The sequence below is a fragment of the Anarrhichthys ocellatus genome, unplaced genomic scaffold (assembly GCF_004355925.1).
Source record: "Anarrhichthys ocellatus isolate YVR2014 unplaced genomic scaffold, GSC_Weel_1.0 scaffold53, whole genome shotgun sequence".
Taxonomy (NCBI): Eukaryota; Metazoa; Chordata; class Actinopteri; order Perciformes; family Anarhichadidae; genus Anarrhichthys; species Anarrhichthys ocellatus.
In genome coordinates this window covers 1,684,480-1,701,761 of record NW_022280083.1, presented here as the reverse complement: position 1 = coordinate 1,701,761, position 17,282 = coordinate 1,684,480, and the positions used below count along the sequence as shown (strand labels likewise).

Below are 17,282 nucleotides of genomic sequence, written 5' to 3'. Positions count from 1 at the left end.
AGTAGGCAGAATCTGCTCCAGCACAGAGGCATAAGTCATATATGCTCCCCCCCCCCCCCCCCCCCTTCACTTACATCTCCAGGAAGATTAACAGAAGAACAATTAGTAGTTGGGTGACAAAGTCTATTTAAAAGTATTCTGTGCTGCCGTGTTAGTCGCTCAACGAGTCATGTTGTTAATCACCTAAATGTTGAAATAATTTGTCAAGAAAATAAATGACTAATTCATTGTTTCCAGCTTCTCAAATGTGAATATTTGCTGATTTTCTGTTTCATGTCGCTGTAAATTTAAAAAAAACTTGGATTTTGGACTGTTGGTCGTACAAAACCAGAAATGAGTCTCCTTGTTGCTTTGGAAATATTTCATGCACACAATGACTGATTGCTTAATTAGAAATAAACCTTTCAAACCACTAAAAAAGCATTTTACATGTCATCATTCACCCATTCACTCACATTCGTACACCGATGGAAGAGACTTCAGGTGTAATTTGGACACTTTGATACGACCCACTCTCCCTCTGAGATAAATGATAGTGACAATTGTTTTTTTTTTTTTTAAGGCTAGAAATGGCCCCGAAACCTGGTCCTAAACGGGAACCAGTTCAAAAATAAAACCAGGAGTATCGATAAGGTCCGGAGTTACCGGTTCTGCTATCGGTTCTTTAGAAGTTAACAGAGTGAGACGTCCTCGTCTCAAACGTCCTCTCCCTCTCTCTGTCTCTTTGTCTCTCTGTCTCTTTGTCTCTCTGTCTCCTCTCAGTACAGCGTGAGACTCATCACGATCAGAGAGAAGGAAACATTGTAGAACTCTGGTCGTCTCAAACACAATAAAACCCTCACAAGTAAGTTCATCACAACATGTGACCAACAAGCAGAACGTCAGTCTGTTTGTGGGGCAGCCGTCACGTAACGGTAGTGATGTCGTACGTTAGTGATGTCGTACGTTAGTGATGTCATAGGGAGTATAAGCTTATTAATGTTTTGAAATCACTTTAAGTGAGAATGTATTTTAAAGATTTTGGAACTTCTTGTATTTTCTGCCAAACTGACTATTTGTTTACGTACAAGAATCATAAAATAATAATTTTCTTGAGTTTCTGTCTCACAAAATCACGAGGGGATCAGTCAAACTTTGGGGTAGAAAAGCGACGCGGGCTCCCAGGGACACCGGTTGAATGTCTGGCTCCAACGTCAGAGCTCTACTCCGTCCCCTGGCTCGCTATAATCTGTCACAAAGTTCGCCCCCCGCGCCGTGACGCTAAGCCTTGGTGATGCGATGCAGCTGGAGCCGGCTGACGACGCCGGCGCTAATGGCTTTCAAACTTCCCTTAAAGATGAGAAGATTGAGGAGGCTGAATAATTGACGGGCGGAGCATATGCGAGGGCCTGTCGCTCGGCATCCGGGAGTCATCACTCTGTGGTCAGAAGTTCTGACGGAGGCCCTGGAGAAGCCTGGGGGAACCGGATCGGAGGAGTTCCAGAGTGAGACGTCCGCCACTTGGGAAGAGTGACAAGCACTCGAACAGACGGACTGATTAAAAATACAGAGACGTGTTCCGGTACGGCAGCTGGAAAGGATAACACCAGCGTGGTTTGCACGATGCAACTCCTTCACCACTAATGTTGGGAACCACTAATGAAACCACTAGTAACGTTTAACGGCTAAAACAAACATCCTGAACATTTGAGAAATGTCACAAGTGTCTGATTAGCATATTGTTCAATTAAAATTGATTCTTAGAATAAGTTCTTCAGTTGACCTCCAGAAAATGTTGAATTTCCTGAAGGAAACTTTGCTATATTTGCCAAAATCGTTCCAACACTTCGGCTACAACCGTCACCTACTTGAGCAGACTGTGTTTTGAATGGAACGATTTTAGCGAAGATGCATAGTGAGCATAAGAGACGTGGATTGTACTGCAGGGGTTGTGTGAGAGTTTGTAAACAAAGTTTTGATATAGTTTTACTGTTGTTAAACATGTTAAACACGTGTTTTCTGATTCTACGTTGACCTTCGAGGCAAAAGAGAAAAAAACGTTTTCTTTGTGAATTCAACGTAACAAGGAGAGTAATTGATCATTTTGTGGGTGATGTATTCCTTTAAGAATGTTCGTCATGTATGTTCATAAAGCGCAGGTTGCAAATTTTCTGTCGGTTTCAGTTTATTGCTTGCTTTCGTTTTACAGCGCCAAAAGGAGCTCGAATCATCGGGTATTTGAGATCTGATGCCGTCAAGTCGTTCCTCGCTTCCTTCAATCAAAGAGCGCTGGTTCTAATTTCACCGCGCGGCAATCAATGCACATCCAACATGTCTGTCCCACAACACGGAGGACGATTCAAACAACAGGACGTCTTCATTCCCCCACCGGAGCAGATGCGGGGCGACGCCTCCGCTAGCAGCAGCAGCCCGGGGACGGCCCAGTTTAATTATTGATGAGCGTTAGCTACTGTACCTGCGGTGTAAAGCAGGCGTCGACTAACCCCCTTCAGTTATTTTTTTGCCCTCCACCGTTATTGTGAAAACACCAGGTGAGGACATGCTGCTGCGAGAGCACAGCCACTTAACCTCTCCATCGGAGCCCCAGCAGGGGATTCTGGGTTCTCCTAATGGGGGTACACAGAGGGGATGGGGGGGAGGGAAGGAAGGAAGGGCGTCAGCAGATGCCAGTGTTTCAGGCCTGATGCCGCAGCTGTCAGCGCAGATGATGCCTCCGCCGTGAGTGCTCGTACACGGCTCGATGGCCGACCGAGGACGCTGCGATTCCAGGACATGGAGACTGAACGTGGAGCCCCGCTGGGACAGGAAGCTGCAGCTGAGCGCCGCATCCGAAATATGTTCCCCGGCAAAAAAAACCCATGTTGACAAGGTCGAGACTCGAGCAGCACCGAGGAGAAGGCCTCTTGCGTGTAACAAAACATGGGTTGTAAAAAAAATTTAAAAACAGGGGGGGAAGGAATGTGAGCCGCAAAAAAGCCGATTCTTCTCCGGCTGAGTAGAGCCGTGTTAACGCCGCCGCCGCCCTGTGTGCTCAACGGTCGCGGCGATGGGAGCAGAGGCAGACAGATGGACGGAGACGGGACGTTTCCGGGGCTCCGCTGTTCCATGCAGGTGGTCCTGGGCGCGGGGATTGTCAGAGCGCGGTGAATTATTTAAATGGCGAGCGTGGAAAAAGGGAACGGCTGCATCTGTCGCACATCCTTTTAGAGCCCCTCCAGCAGATGTGTTTACTCACCGCCCCGTACCAGCTAACTACTTAATGGGTCACCGTCGGCAGCCAAGAGTTAATTAAGCGGGGCCTTCTTTTTTTTTTTTCTAAATGGCGGGCACGTAGCGCCAGCAGCAGCTCAGGTCGTAGCGGGCGCTGCAGGCCCGTGGTTTACAGATGCAACTTTATGTTTTTACTGCATCTTTGGCAAAAGATACCAGATCCTGTTTTGCTCTAATGATTCCTGGAAAAAAAACGCAGGAAGTAGCTGCCACTGCAACACCAATGTTAAAACGTCTCCACGTCGATAAGTGAGGAGAATCAGGTGATTGCAATCGCACTGCCAGCTGGAGAAAGTGTCAAACATAGTATCGCTAGCAGCTGGAGGAAGAGAAGCAGCGACCTGCTGTGAGAAAAGAAAAGAGAGAAACAAACCTCCGCCGAGGCTGCACAATCCTTTTAAATGTGTTATTTCATGAGCAGGAAAATTATTAGCAACTGACAATTATAAGAAATGTGTCAGGTTTTTTATTGTGTGTGCAGTATTTTATAAGATGATGGCAAAATTGCAAGTCTGAGCAGACAGTTAAACACAATTAGGGCTGCAGATAACCGGTTTTTCCATTCTCGAATAATTTGTCGATTAGTTTCTCGATTGATCGATTCGTTTTTTGGTCGTTAAAATGGCAGAAAACGGTGAAAAGAAAAATGACGACGTCCTTTAAACGTCTGGTTTTGTCCTCAACTCAAAAGACGTGAAGTTTACTGTCACAGAGAAGGAGACAAACCAGAAATATTCACATTTAAGAAGCTGGAATCAGAGAATTTTGACTTATTTTCTTAAAGCAATGACTCAAACCAATTATTCTTTTAAATACTTTTTAAATAGTTGAGGATTTATCGATTAATCGATGCATTGGTCAGGGCTGTGTGTGTGTGTCAGTGTCGAGTCTGACAAGATTTTGAAATTTAGTTTTAATTTGAGTGACTAACTGAAAGTTGTAGCTGGTTTAAAGTCACATTTTAGTCGTTTTAGTCAGTCGAACTCGTTTTAATTTGAGTCATCATTTTCTCAGACATCTTAAAGATACTCTAATGTTTCTCAGTGTGCACTGACACACAGGCGCATTTCTTCTGTGCGAGAGTGAATGTTGTGTGTACGTACATGTATACGTCTTTGTGCATAAAGGGGATCAATGCAAAACTTAATCAGTCCGACTTCACGTTTTATATCCCTTTAAAAAAAACTGCGTCGGTCAGCATCTGGCAGGAAAACATGTTGTGGTGAGCAGTGTGGACGTTGGGAGTGAGAGGATTATCTGAGGTGAGGTTCAAGTTGATTTGGAGCCGTTTCGGCTCCACCGGCGTCATATGATACATAATCTGTTTTAGAGCTGAAGGACCTCCAGCAGCCAGCGGCACTCATAATCATACATTTTTGATTGGATTGGAGTCAGCGAGGACATTAAAATCTGTTGTTCCGCCTAGAACGCCTTAGCGATCATCTGTTATGGTTTGGGATTATAAGAGATGACGTTAAAAATCAAACAATAGCTGTGCAGCCAGGAATAAATGCATATTTGCACTTAAATCTTTGTGGGTTTGTATGTATGGTTTTTTTTCTTCGTTTTTTTGACAATGTTTACTGCGTCTTTACGCTACAGCAAACTCCTCATCCCCGCGTCTACTGTTTTAACATACAGCTAATCTATAGGTTTAGGAGTTGTTTGTTTGCACAACAGAAAAACTGCATGTAAGAACAAGCAGGAAGCAAATGGATTGAAGCGTCTTATCTAAATATCAGAGATACGCCGGAATTAAACAGCCAACGACTCTAAGACTGAACGCAAAAGGAGAGCAGCACAAAGACGACTACATGCCTGAAGAAAAGGGAAATAAAAAGTACGAGAGCGGAAGTATCTGTGTGTGTGTGTGTGTGTGTGTGTGTGTGTGTGTGTGTGTGTGTGTGTGTGTGTGCGTGTGTGGTTTTACAGAAGAGGAAAGACGTGATGATGATATTCTTGATTTCTATATGCAGTTGAAAAAACAAACACCAAATCATTTAACACATTACTCATTTTCTATTCTTTACGCACCATACTTGACAGGTCACCATTTTTAAAAGAGGCTTCATCTCCATTTGTTTTGTCTGGTTAAAAATATGTATAAAATATATATATATAAATATTAAATCTATTTCATGGTCCCATTTGAGTTCACAGCCCGTCGTTAACATTTCACACGTTTCCTGTTGTCCACGAGCCAAGATTTAAACTTAAATCCATCTACAGAAACACCATCACATAACCTGCATATCAGTTATTTTGGAGAACTTTGGTTCATGAGAATATTGGTATATGTTCCACGTATACTTTGCATATTTCCAGCCCTAAATCTGAAATCTGAAAAACAACTAAAACTGCATTTTATTTTGAGGTTTTTTTCTTTTCTGTATCTGTCGTTATGGACAAACCAGCACCACATCAGCAGCTAGTCACAAGAATGTCCGACAGTCACATACTAATATGAAATAAAACATAAACATGCTCAGCACTTCCCCTCCGGCTACTTACTGTCCCACTTCGTAGAGCTTCGGAGCCGGACACAGCAGGTAATCGTCACGCACAACAGTCGGCTTACGAGCTGTAAAAACCACAGAAGAAGACAATAATGTGTTAGAAGCTTTGATTTCATAATACTTATTAATTGCTGGTCACTCACTGACATTTTTCTTTGCAAGAATCATAAAGTGTTATATTTCCCATAGTTTGAATGCATTATAATCTTTTTATAATGCATTGGGTCACTGTTTGTGTGTGTCTGCTCTGATCATATAGACACGTTGTTTGTGTGTGTGTGTTTGTACATGTTTGTGTGTGTGTGTGTGTGTGTTCATCAGCACGGGTTAACTGAGGCCTGAATCATCTCCAGCCACGCAGGTCGCTCAGATTATTGATATATATGCATTTTTATTCTGCTCCGGGAGCTCCGACCGGTTTGGTGATGGAGAAGACTGAAGCATCTGCTCCACATATGCGGCGCGTGTTCCATAGTCGCCATGATGCCTGTCCATAATTATAAGGTGCCCCACTGTTAGAAAAGGTCTGGGCTGAACACATGCAGAAGCCAGTAAGGGAATAAATAGCCCCAAGTGGGCGAATGTGAGACGGACTAAACTGAGAAGAGGACTAACGGGAAGACATCTGCTAATGGCCACTTCCTGATTGAGTCCTTTTTATAAAAAAGGAAGGAGTATAAAAAAAACGAAAAATATGCTAGAGTGATTTTTAGTCAAGTTGAAATGTTTAAAAATCAGAAAATAACTTGTCAAGGAGGGAAGTGTTGTCATTGGCAGACGTCGATCCCACGGATCCCACGGCCAAATGAGAGCTTGAAGAGATCGGCTCTCGGTGCCAAATCTAGTTTTGCTTCCTGAAAGAAGGATTTTCTCGACAGAACAGACTGCGAGCTCAAAATAAGGAGTACGGTGACCTACATAGGCCCCCCCCCCCCCCTCCCTTTCTTCTGATCATATAGATAGGGAGCCACTCAGAGATAACAGACATGTCGGGACGGGGGTCCGCTCAGCCTCATCCTTCCTGTGGACACTCGTAGTAGAACCACAGTAATAATTCCACGAGCAGCAAGAACCTGTTGAGCTGTTAGCCGAGTAGCGTCATCAATGCTGAGGCACTCGGTTCCTTCACTGAAGCAGCATGAACACACGTCTGTGATGGAATTGCTATAAACGGATAGAAAGAATGCTGAAACAACAACATAATGATGCTGTTGTGACGTTAATAGTGTTTAACGTCACATGGCTATGAATTGTGGGTAATTCCTTCAAGCAAAGTCTGAAGAAAAGCAGACTTATGGAAAGTGTTAATAAAGGGCTTCAAAGTGTCTATCGAGAGAGCCCTCGAACACTCGACGGGTCGACAATGGAAAGGCCCTAAACCCTCACAGAGGGTGGAGATCGGGTTCGGGCCTTTAGCTCTGAACCCTCGGGCGCTTTAACTGACATCACATGACCAGCACAGCCGAGTCAGAAAGGATGCAGTGGCTCCAAATACATTTTCTTCTCCATTTCTGACATCAGTGACTCTACGTAATGTTGGTAATCCCCTTCAGTTCTGCACAAGAAGTCCACCTCACAGATTTGTCGACGGTGCGCGACATTGAATCTGCACTACATGACTAACGACTCCTTCCTCTTAAGTTACTGTAGACGTGATGGCTGAAGGAGAACCGTTTGAAAAAAGATGAAGCTTTATGGACACAAAACATCTTCAGAAGACTTGAACTTCAGGCCTGAATTCAGCTCAAACTGTAGTTTACTCATCCAGTATCGGATAAACTGACTTCAGTGTTTAACAGATATTTTGTATTAAATGCAAATGGTTTATTATTGTTTCAACAAACCTGCCTTCAAAAACATGTTGGCTTTGACTTCATTTTATCTTCATAAATACCAATAAGTTGGCTTTTATTCTTTCTTTGCTTTACTTGTTGTTGTCCTCCGTGCTCACGCTAACCTAATGTGCGATTTATGATTTATTTATTGACCAAACACCCACAATTTCCAGTTTGACTCGTCTAATTCGTGCTTTGACAAAAACAATATACAGAGCGAGTAAGGGCCACACAGGAATCACTGTGCAGCTCTACATGTGCTGTTCAAAGTGAAGAGAGAATACGAGAGGCCGATCTCAGAGACTCTGAATGCAACGTGTGCTTCGGTCACTTCTAGTGATCTCCAACACTTACTGAAGGTTTCCTGGTCGACTATGAAGCTGCAGACGACGGCGTCGTTGCTGCGGCCGGAAGGGAAGCCGTTCCCTCTGAGGACGATGTCGAAGGACTCTGAGGAACGTAAACAAAGAGATGAGACTGTGAGGACGAACTGCTGCTTTACCTTTCCCACCCAGATCTATCCTGCCAGGACCGGGTATTGAACCAGCGACCTCCCGGTCAAAAGCTTGCTTTCTCTAACCTTTGGGCCACCACTGCTTTAGAACACTGATATAAATGAAACGGTCTGAGAAGGACAACATGCTTTGAGCGTGTAATAAAGTGTAATAAAGTGTCACAAGTAGACATTGCATCATTTTAGGAGCCAAAGATGTTGGGAACCACTGATTCAGGTGGATTAACCCGTACATTACTGTGCTTTAAAAGGGCTAAATGTGAAATAATGAAAATTGTCTGAGTGTCCTATGATGCCCCTAAGTGATTGATTCACTCCTCGTCTCCAGGCAGACTTGCTCCCTCACCCACTGCTTGAAACTGGCACATTTTTCATGAGCTCAGTGAGCGAGCAGCCCTGCAGAGAAGGGTCTGTGCAGAGCTCCAGGAAAGCGACTGCAGCAGCAGCAGGACGCACTCACCGTTCACGCACACACTGGAGGGCTCCACACTCAGGATCACTGTGCACGATCGCTTTAATATCTGGAGGACGACAAGGAGAAACAAAATAAAATGAAATGGGTACATTATAGCTGGAGGGCCGAGAATAAATACATCAAGTCCTGGCCGTTATCGGCTCTGTCAAGTTTAGAAAACAGATTAGAGTGCAACACCTGAGAAATGTCTCACTCCTGATCGCGGCCTGGCGGCTAAAAGGAAAGGGCGCCGAATATCAGCGGCGAGGAGGACAGAGAGGGGAGAAAACGGCAGCTGTGTCAGCCTTTATGGGAAAATTATGCAAGACTATTACATTCCTCAGTTCTATTAAAAAACCTCCGGGATCGTGCATTATCATATAAAGAGGCCCGCGTGAGCCCACTGTCATGGAGCGCCACTATCCGCCGCCATTCAATAAATCAACAAAAGGACAAACTATGCAAATCCCAGAACACAGTCGGTAAAAAGGAGCATATTAACTGCGATACAGGACACTTGAACCTTTCATTTGATGTTGGGTGAAACTTTAATCTGAGGAGAGGAGGAGGGGAGTGTTTACAGCGGCCTTATTAAATGTGATGGTTTGATATGGAATCGTTAAAAGGGGGAAGAGGGTTGCAGATGACAGCTGGGAGGAAAAGGATCTGCTGCTGTTCCTCTGTGCCACTATTTTCCCCGTCTAATTACTTCCCTGGCACTGCTTTGAAAAACAAAAAAAAGATGAATTGACTGTTTGCCTGCCTAAGCTTGAAAAGATGGAGGACAATGACATTGTTTTCCCATTAAGTGTAAAAGTTCTGCTCCGAAATGAGAAATTTTGTCATCTGAAAAAACATAAAATAAAGTAGCACTTACTTTTAAATATAACAAAATTCATCAGGACTGGAAGTACTATATTGAGGTACAAGCTTTGAACGCTGAGATTAGAGGCCTCAGTTTGGCTGAACTCAAACAGCAGCTATTCATTTCAATGGGATCTGGTGGCAAACACTATTTACAGGCTGCAGGGAGGAAAAGAAAGGAAGGCAGTCGTCCAAATACCTAAAGTCACCGGAATATCTCAGCCGGCGTTGTGACTGGTGGGCTTTCTGAGAGGATGAGGCTGGTTTACTCGTTTTGTGGAAATAATTGGGCGGAAAGGTTCATTCTGTCGTGCATTATTTAAAAAGGAATGCGTCACGACATCCGGCGAGACTGCTCACTACAGGTGGCCACGCTCAGTGGAACAATAACGATGTGGCTACTTTGCAATTTGGGGTTTTCCCAAAAGGCCTGAAGCTCAGGCAACAAAAGTCCAGCGTGGCACAGATTGGAAAAATAAAATGGCCTAATGGGGGGGCAGAAACACAACTTTGTCAGGGTGGATCCTGCAGAGAAAAGGCTGCACAGATGATCTCAAATCCTCCAAAATCCATCGGAGGAGCGAGGAGGCCAACTGGTCGGGAATCCAGTCTTACTCATCAGAGAGCAATGCTCTAGGATGCTGTGCTCACAGCCTCTTCTTCCTGTGGTCAGCATGCAGCATGTTCTTGTGCAGGCTATAAAACATTCGCCTTGTGACGAAGACTGTGAGCGCATGCTTTCAAAATGAAAATAAATAAATAAATAAAAGATTGTCTGAGCTCAGCATGAACAGATTAGAAGCATATTTTCTTCTAATTATAAATAATCAAATCCACCTTTTTAGAGGCTTTAAACACATTTTATGATAATTATTACAAGCTGGATTCTTTTATAGTTCTAGATAGTGCGGCATTGTTTCCCTGTTGCCTTCTTTAGTGTCATGGTTACTCAATATTTATAAATGAACTATTGCACCTGTTTTTAATGAATCCTGGTTGCATTGTTTTTAAAATAATTTTGATGAAAAATGTATGAAAGATGTATCACCTAGACCCACTTAAGAGCACCCGAGATGACATGCAAATGTTGGCATTTTACAAAATATATACATTTGTCATAATCGTATAATATATATCATATCATTTGTTAAAAATCATACGAGGAGAGGAGATTTGAAGCGTATATTCTGCACCCGACCAGCGTCAGACGACAGAGCGTCTTTCTCTCGACGGTCGTGTGAGAAGCAACACAATCAATCATAGTTGTTGTACTTTGGATCTCACAACAGAGAGGAGACCCGCCCTTTGGCTCCGCGTCGCTCCAGCTGCACGGCTGACAGCTTCGTCGAGCTCTGCTCTCTCTTTCCCAAACACTGCCGGCCTTGTCGGCTCCGACACAGATGCAGGTCCAGCTCGGGTCAGCGTTCTCCACGGGGCTCCGGGCTCAGATTCATGGAGAAAAATGCTGCCATACAAACCCCCGCCTTGGCTGACGGCGACGAGGCTAAAAGCTGCAGCAAATGGAAAGTATCACTAATTGGCTGGCAGCGGATTGGAAGGCCGCATTGGGAAACTTCATCTAAACACGGTTTAAGGAACTCTTATGCTCGGACAGCTTCTCACTGATCACAGAGCGACACGGACAAGATTATGGAGGACGGAACAGAGGAAGGCCGGAGGTACCGCTGACCCAAGCACCGCCACGGAATTTGGTATTTTTTGACCACGAAATGTTGAATAATATGAACTTAGATGAGCTTCGCTTTCACGATGCAATTTAGTTTGCAACCCGGCAGGATCCTGGTGCAGAGAGGGTTAACTAGCATAGCTAGCGCGCTAGCTTAGCCACGTTGAACGACAGCTCCCTCATTCACGTAATGAAGCAGAAATGCATTCATTTTTTAAAAGAGAGGAATTTAACAATGAATAATTACACAAAAAATGTATCAAAAATAAATAAATGCAGAACTAAACTAATGTATTTAAAAACTTAATGAATAAAAAGGGAAAATTAAATAGAAGAGTAGATAAATAGAATAATAAATACACGGGCAAATAAATACTGAAGCTAATAAATGTTAATATATAGTAATATTTAATGCCTACATTAATTATAAATCAGATTTTTGGTACATGTAATGTCATTTATTTATTTGATGCGTTACTCCGGCTTTTATTCTGAATTTTATAAATGAAAAGCATTAATTGTATCTCTGCTGCTTCTTCACTGAGAGTTCTGACACTCAAACACAATAAAAACACCGTGAACAGGACGTCATACGGACGGTGACTAACTGTCAAGCTGCTCACAGTCCAGCGTCTTGATTTGCTACAGAGTGGTGAGGACATTCCCTTCTCCCGTCACAGCGAGCAGCTATTTCCATGCAGCTCAGCAGGAAGTTCACTGAGGTCTTGCTTTAATTTGTGACAAACTTCAATTTCTTTCCGCCATCCAACCTGATTCCCAAATCAAGCAGCAATCTGCAGTTACTACCTTCAGTTACTTCTAAAATAAAGGAAAAGAACTTTAATAATTATCACGTTTTGTGCACGTTTTAAACTCTGTTTATCAATCTCATGCATCAACCACAAACCTGAGCTGACACACACTCACAGTCCAACAACACACACACACACACTCACTCACACACACACACAAAGTAGGCGAACTTACAGAATTGATGATGCCTTTGAGCGCGTGGAAGCCATCTTTGACAGGAAACACTTGGTCCTTGTTGTCCGCAATTTCAGCGAGCTGTCGGTGGAGTAAACACAGAAGTAGTGCGGGTTTAACGCCGCTTTCTTGTTCTTTTTCCTCGTTATGACTGAGCACCGTCTTTGCTTTCATATCATGGGCAGGAGGAGACGTAGCAGATGGCATGACTGTGGCAAACACTTTGCTCAACCATAAAAAAAAAAAAAAAAAAAATGTATCACTGCAACACAAACTGGGAGCAACATTGCCTTTGTTTTTGACTTAATAAGAAAGAGCTCATCACAGGGTGGTTACCAATGGTTACAAGGGACAGGCCACCATGTTGGAAGAGAGACAGTAAGACTACGGACATCAGAGACACAAAAGGAAAGACTCGCACTCTGGTCCAGCTGACGACAAATAATATTAAATGTAATATTTAAGATTGAATGAGTTAATTCCTAAACGGTGAGAACAGACCGACTGGACAATAAGTGATTTTAACAGCCACATAAATAATGTCTTTACTCCATCGTTTCTTCTTCTACCCAACAAAGAAACTACGCTCTCAATAGTGTGACTTCATCAGGAAACATCTGCTTTAAGGCATGTTCACACTTTAAACAATAATACTTAAAGTCTTGCTGAGAACTTGGTTGGCCCGTCACCATCTTTGTTAAAACACATGTTCACTTACAGAGCAGACTAGAAGGACACTAGAGCACTAGAGGAGCACTAGAGGAGCACTAGAGGAGCACTAGAGGAGCACTAGAGGAGCACTAGAGGAGCGAAGCCACGAACCGAGGCCACGTCTATAAGTGGAAAATAACATGCCCAGTAATTCAGATCCAAAACTTCACGGGTTCTCTCTTGGCCAATGCTTCACCCTTCCACCAAACTTCATGAAAACATGGCCTCCTGTTAGTGCACTATTGTAAGTGCACCTTATTTTAAAGTCACGTAAAAAGGTTCAAAATTCACAAGTGAAAATGATGAATCATTTCCAGGTTTTAGGACTCATTCCTGCAGCACTTAACCAATAAACAAATATTAAAAATAAACAAATAAAAGCAACTTCTAATCACTTTAGCTAATAAACAAACTAAAAGTTAGATTTGATCCTAAAATACACAGACACTGCTGTCCTGGGAGCTGCAGATCTCCACTTCTTTCAGCGAAGCGAAGACTATTTGTATCGAAGTGAAACGTGCCGATGAACATCTGAGAAGAGGCTCATGCTGCTTTAATGAAATCACTTTAAGACGTGGATTTCGCACACAGGTAACGGCGCTCACATTACACGTGTTTACCTTTGTTGACACTCTTCCAACACGGCAACGCGTCTCTCGCTATCGAAGGTAGTCGCTCGGCACACATTGAGCGGCAGACTTCCCTGCTGCAGATTTAAGACGGCAGCTTTCTTACCTGCTGCTCATCGAAGTCCTTGATCCCCACGCAGTAAACACGGCCGCCGAAGTTCCTCGTCTCTTCGGCCTGCAGGTCAAACAAACGTGTGGATGATGTGCAACGGGTCAGGTGTAGAGAACATTTTAATATAAATAACTGGAGACACGCAGGATGTCTAGGCACCACAACATTCAAAAAAAAAAAAGAAATCATTAATATGTCATTAATCAAATAAATAAAAGTAAGAAACTAATAGGATATTTGTTCCTGCTATGCTATAAAATCATTTTAAAAGCTGAGAAATAATTGAATTTGTATTTGCAGTTAAATTGAAGTAGAATAAAGCGTCAAGTCACAAGTGCGACATCAGCTTTGTGGGGACATCGTTTCTGTTACGACACTATTTCCGACACTTGGACGTGATAACTTGTGCAACTGTTTGTACGATCTGAATCTCACCTCTGTCACTGCGAGCTGGTGAATATAAGCGTTGAGCTTCCCGTCTGTCAGAGCCAGGATGATGCTGGAGGACTTGGTGGTCTGCGCCTTTATCTGAGTCAAGGCCTGCAGGTTCAAACGACACCACACATCTCAAGCCTTTTGCACATTTGTAGAGAGCCACTGAGCTGTAAATTGTGATGTATTCATGAGGGTAAACTGACCGCTTTTATTCCCTCGTGCATGTATGTTTCTCCAGCTGGTTTTACTTCCTGTAACAGCTTCAGACCGTCCTCTATCTCCTTTCTTAAACACACACACACACACACTAGATGTTGACATGTTGGCCCACAAGTCGGACTATTGTGTCACGCTGTGGGTGGAAGGCTCTGTATCATTTGTACTGCGGCTGCATGATGTGGGGACGACTGTGGTTCTGGTCGTGCTGGAAAGGAGACTTCAACAAGTTGTTCTAGTAATTAAGATGGAAATGGAAGCTGTTTATCCAGTTTGACATTTAGAGGCCCAGTGGGAATTGAACCTCTAACCTCAACCTAATGTCACTACGCAAACATTTCACTGTGGTGGCCTGCAGGAAGAGGCCGAGGTCAGCAGACCAAATCAACAAAACAATGTCTGTAATGCATAATAAACATACTAATGAGTTATAATCTGCTTAATGCACTGAAAGATTATAGTTATAAGCTCTCTTAAATATTCATAATGCGTTATAACAACCTTCATAACACAAGACTTTTAAGGCCAAGTGTCATAATACTTCTACATAATTGCTGATGACAGTGTATTAGGATGATACGTTTCATAGTTGTAATAGATTATGATCATTTTATGATGCATTATAATCTGTTATGATGCATTATAATGTGATAATAAGTTACTCTGCGTGGTTATTGTCACTTTGTTCTCTTTACTTACAACAATGACGACTTAGAGTAATTTATAATACAGTGATAATAATGTAACGATGAGAATTATAATACAGAATATATTAATACAGAGTGTTAGAAGTGTCATTTTACACCAGCATCCTTGTAAAAATGTCAGTGAGTGACCAGCGATTATAAAGTATCATAATTAAGAAAAAGCTGAACAAAAGTAGACATTTTAGTAGACACAAGTAGATATTTAGAGCATGAAACAGCATTGAACATTATTACAGCGTCACAGTGAAGGTTCAGTAGTTCAGTACCTGTCTCCAGTCAGCGGCAGCAGCACTTTGGCCTGGGACGAGAAGACGATGAACGAGACTCTCATCCTGGGGCTGAAGAGGAAAAACAACGTAGAGTTCAGAATCCCAAAAGCGGACTTTTATTTTATTCTTTTACAAATTGTAGAGTTAAATTAGTGTTTGATTTCCATTCTTCTTTACTCATTTGCTTCCCTCTCACACACCAAATGAAAAAAATCTAAAAATATATATATATACGGAAGTTGGAAATGACAAATAAGAGACTTGGGATGTACCCCTAGACCCGTTTGAGAGGAGAACTTTGAGGAGAAACTGCCAAAAATATTATTATATGATATATACATTATTATATGATACATTATTATAGGATACTGAATTCCCTGTGAGTGGGACAAAATAAGATGTCCTGACGTGTTTATCAAAGTGTTATTTAATGCTTTTTTTCGTGTTGGAATAAATGTTAAATATTTAACTGCAAAGTAGTAATGCGTGTTTGATACCTTAATTTCTTTGCATTAAATCATTCTGGGATGTTTGCTGAAATTGATGGGACGTGACACAGCCCTGCCTAGAACATGTTCTACCAGCCGCCACTGCAATGCACCATAACATTGTGGTATTTATTCAGATTTTCTGCTTCCTTACTCCATATAAATCATCACTTCCGTCCTCTTAATCCTCCGTATCGGCCGCCCACGCAACAGAGCGACGTGAACAATACTCCGGGTGGCTATTGAGGAGCCGGTGTGACCAACGGTTTTATAAAAAGCTCATACTCGGGTTCAGTTCAGGAGAACGAGGGAGTAAATGTAGAATTAAGCAAACAGAAGGGGCTCCTTGAATGTCAACTAATATTAGCGTTTGACTTTAAGCAGCTTCTGTGGGACTCAAGGAAGTGATTAATCAATTCACAGACAGGAAACATGTTGAGGGGATGAGTCACACATAAACACACACACACACACACACACACACACACACACACACACACATAAACTTTGTACCTGTGACTGTTTCAGGGTGTGAACGGATGTGTCTGACTTCAACTGTTTACATTCGGTGTAATTCATCAACTTATCTCACACTGAATATACAATCAGGAGCTGGTGCTGGTATAGAAATATAATGCGTCCAGTATCACACCACTGTGAGCAGTAACACACACACACAAATACTTTTTATTAATCGCTGTAATAAATGAAAAGGTAACGCTATTTAAAAACCCAATAAAGCAACAATATAATTAACATCCAACACACGCTGTTAGCTGCATATTTAGTCTCATCTTCTACCAGTCATTTCTACACAGCGTAGACTTTAAATTAAAGAAAGAATTGGTAGATGCTGAGAAAAAGTAGCATCTTTATTTAAAATCTTAAACGTCAGCAGTAACTGCAGCTATTACAATCTCCTCTAAACATGTAGTGTAGAAAACGTAGTGCAGTCTCCTAAAATGGACCGACCTAAATAAAAGCAGAACAGCGAAGGTACCGAGTCAAACTTCAGCTCGTTCAGCGCACAGAGTTTCTTTCTTCCTGCAGAGATCCGAAGCCGTTGTCGGAGCATAAGGAGAGGTGCCGATAATCCTCACCCACGTGACACATGGCCCAGTCGCCATTCCTCCCCCGCCAAAACATCGCACAATCTTCAAAAGCCACACGGCCAGACTTGGCCGGTTGCGTGTACGTCCGCATATCCTGTCTGCGAGTTTCAGAGTCATATGTGGACTAAGAAAACTAACCCGAGTCACAGATGAGAAACCGTGGGTGGCGACTTTTTAACGGCGAACCGAGAGGGCTCCCGGCAGAGCTTGTGATGGTATACCATGCTGCTGAACTAGTATAGGAAGACGGGCGGCGATGCCAAGGACATATCGGAGGGTGGTGGTGGTGGGACTTCTTTCTCTTTTGGGGGGGGGGGGGGGGGGGGGGGGGGGGGAGGCAGGCAATGTACAGTAAAGCAAAAGAACACTGGAAGGCGACGAGGACAATCTGCTAAACAATGCTCGCTCAGTAGAGCGCTTCTTCTGTCGCGCCATGTGGAGCGAACTGGACTCCTCCATCACCCCCCCCCCCCCCC

The 17,282-nt window shown here is 43.0% G+C and overlaps 1 protein-coding gene across 3 annotated transcripts in view; it reads right to left on the bottom strand.

The window, feature by feature from the left end:
* antxr2a (ANTXR cell adhesion molecule 2a) overlaps positions 1–17,282 on the bottom strand; it is a 72,788-nt gene that overhangs the window by 51,382 nt on the left and 4,124 nt on the right. For 2 of the 3 annotated variants that reach the window (XM_031870496.1, XM_031870494.1), the window contains exons 3-10: positions 15,204–15,275; positions 14,218–14,299; positions 14,015–14,119; positions 13,574–13,642; positions 12,128–12,208; positions 8,596–8,656; positions 7,976–8,071; positions 5,782–5,851 (exon numbers count right to left, since the gene is read on the bottom strand). In XM_031870496.1, coding sequence (XP_031726356.1) covers positions 5,782–5,851; positions 7,976–8,071; positions 8,596–8,656; positions 12,128–12,208; positions 13,574–13,642; positions 14,015–14,119; positions 14,218–14,299; positions 15,204–15,275 — 636 coding nt within the window. Of the gene's footprint in view, positions 1–5,781; positions 5,852–7,975; positions 8,072–8,595; positions 8,657–12,127; positions 12,209–13,573; positions 13,643–14,014; positions 14,120–14,217; positions 14,300–15,203; positions 15,276–16,694; positions 17,088–17,282 lie in introns of those variants that run through there. The other variant, XM_031870495.1, reaches the window with a different exon arrangement.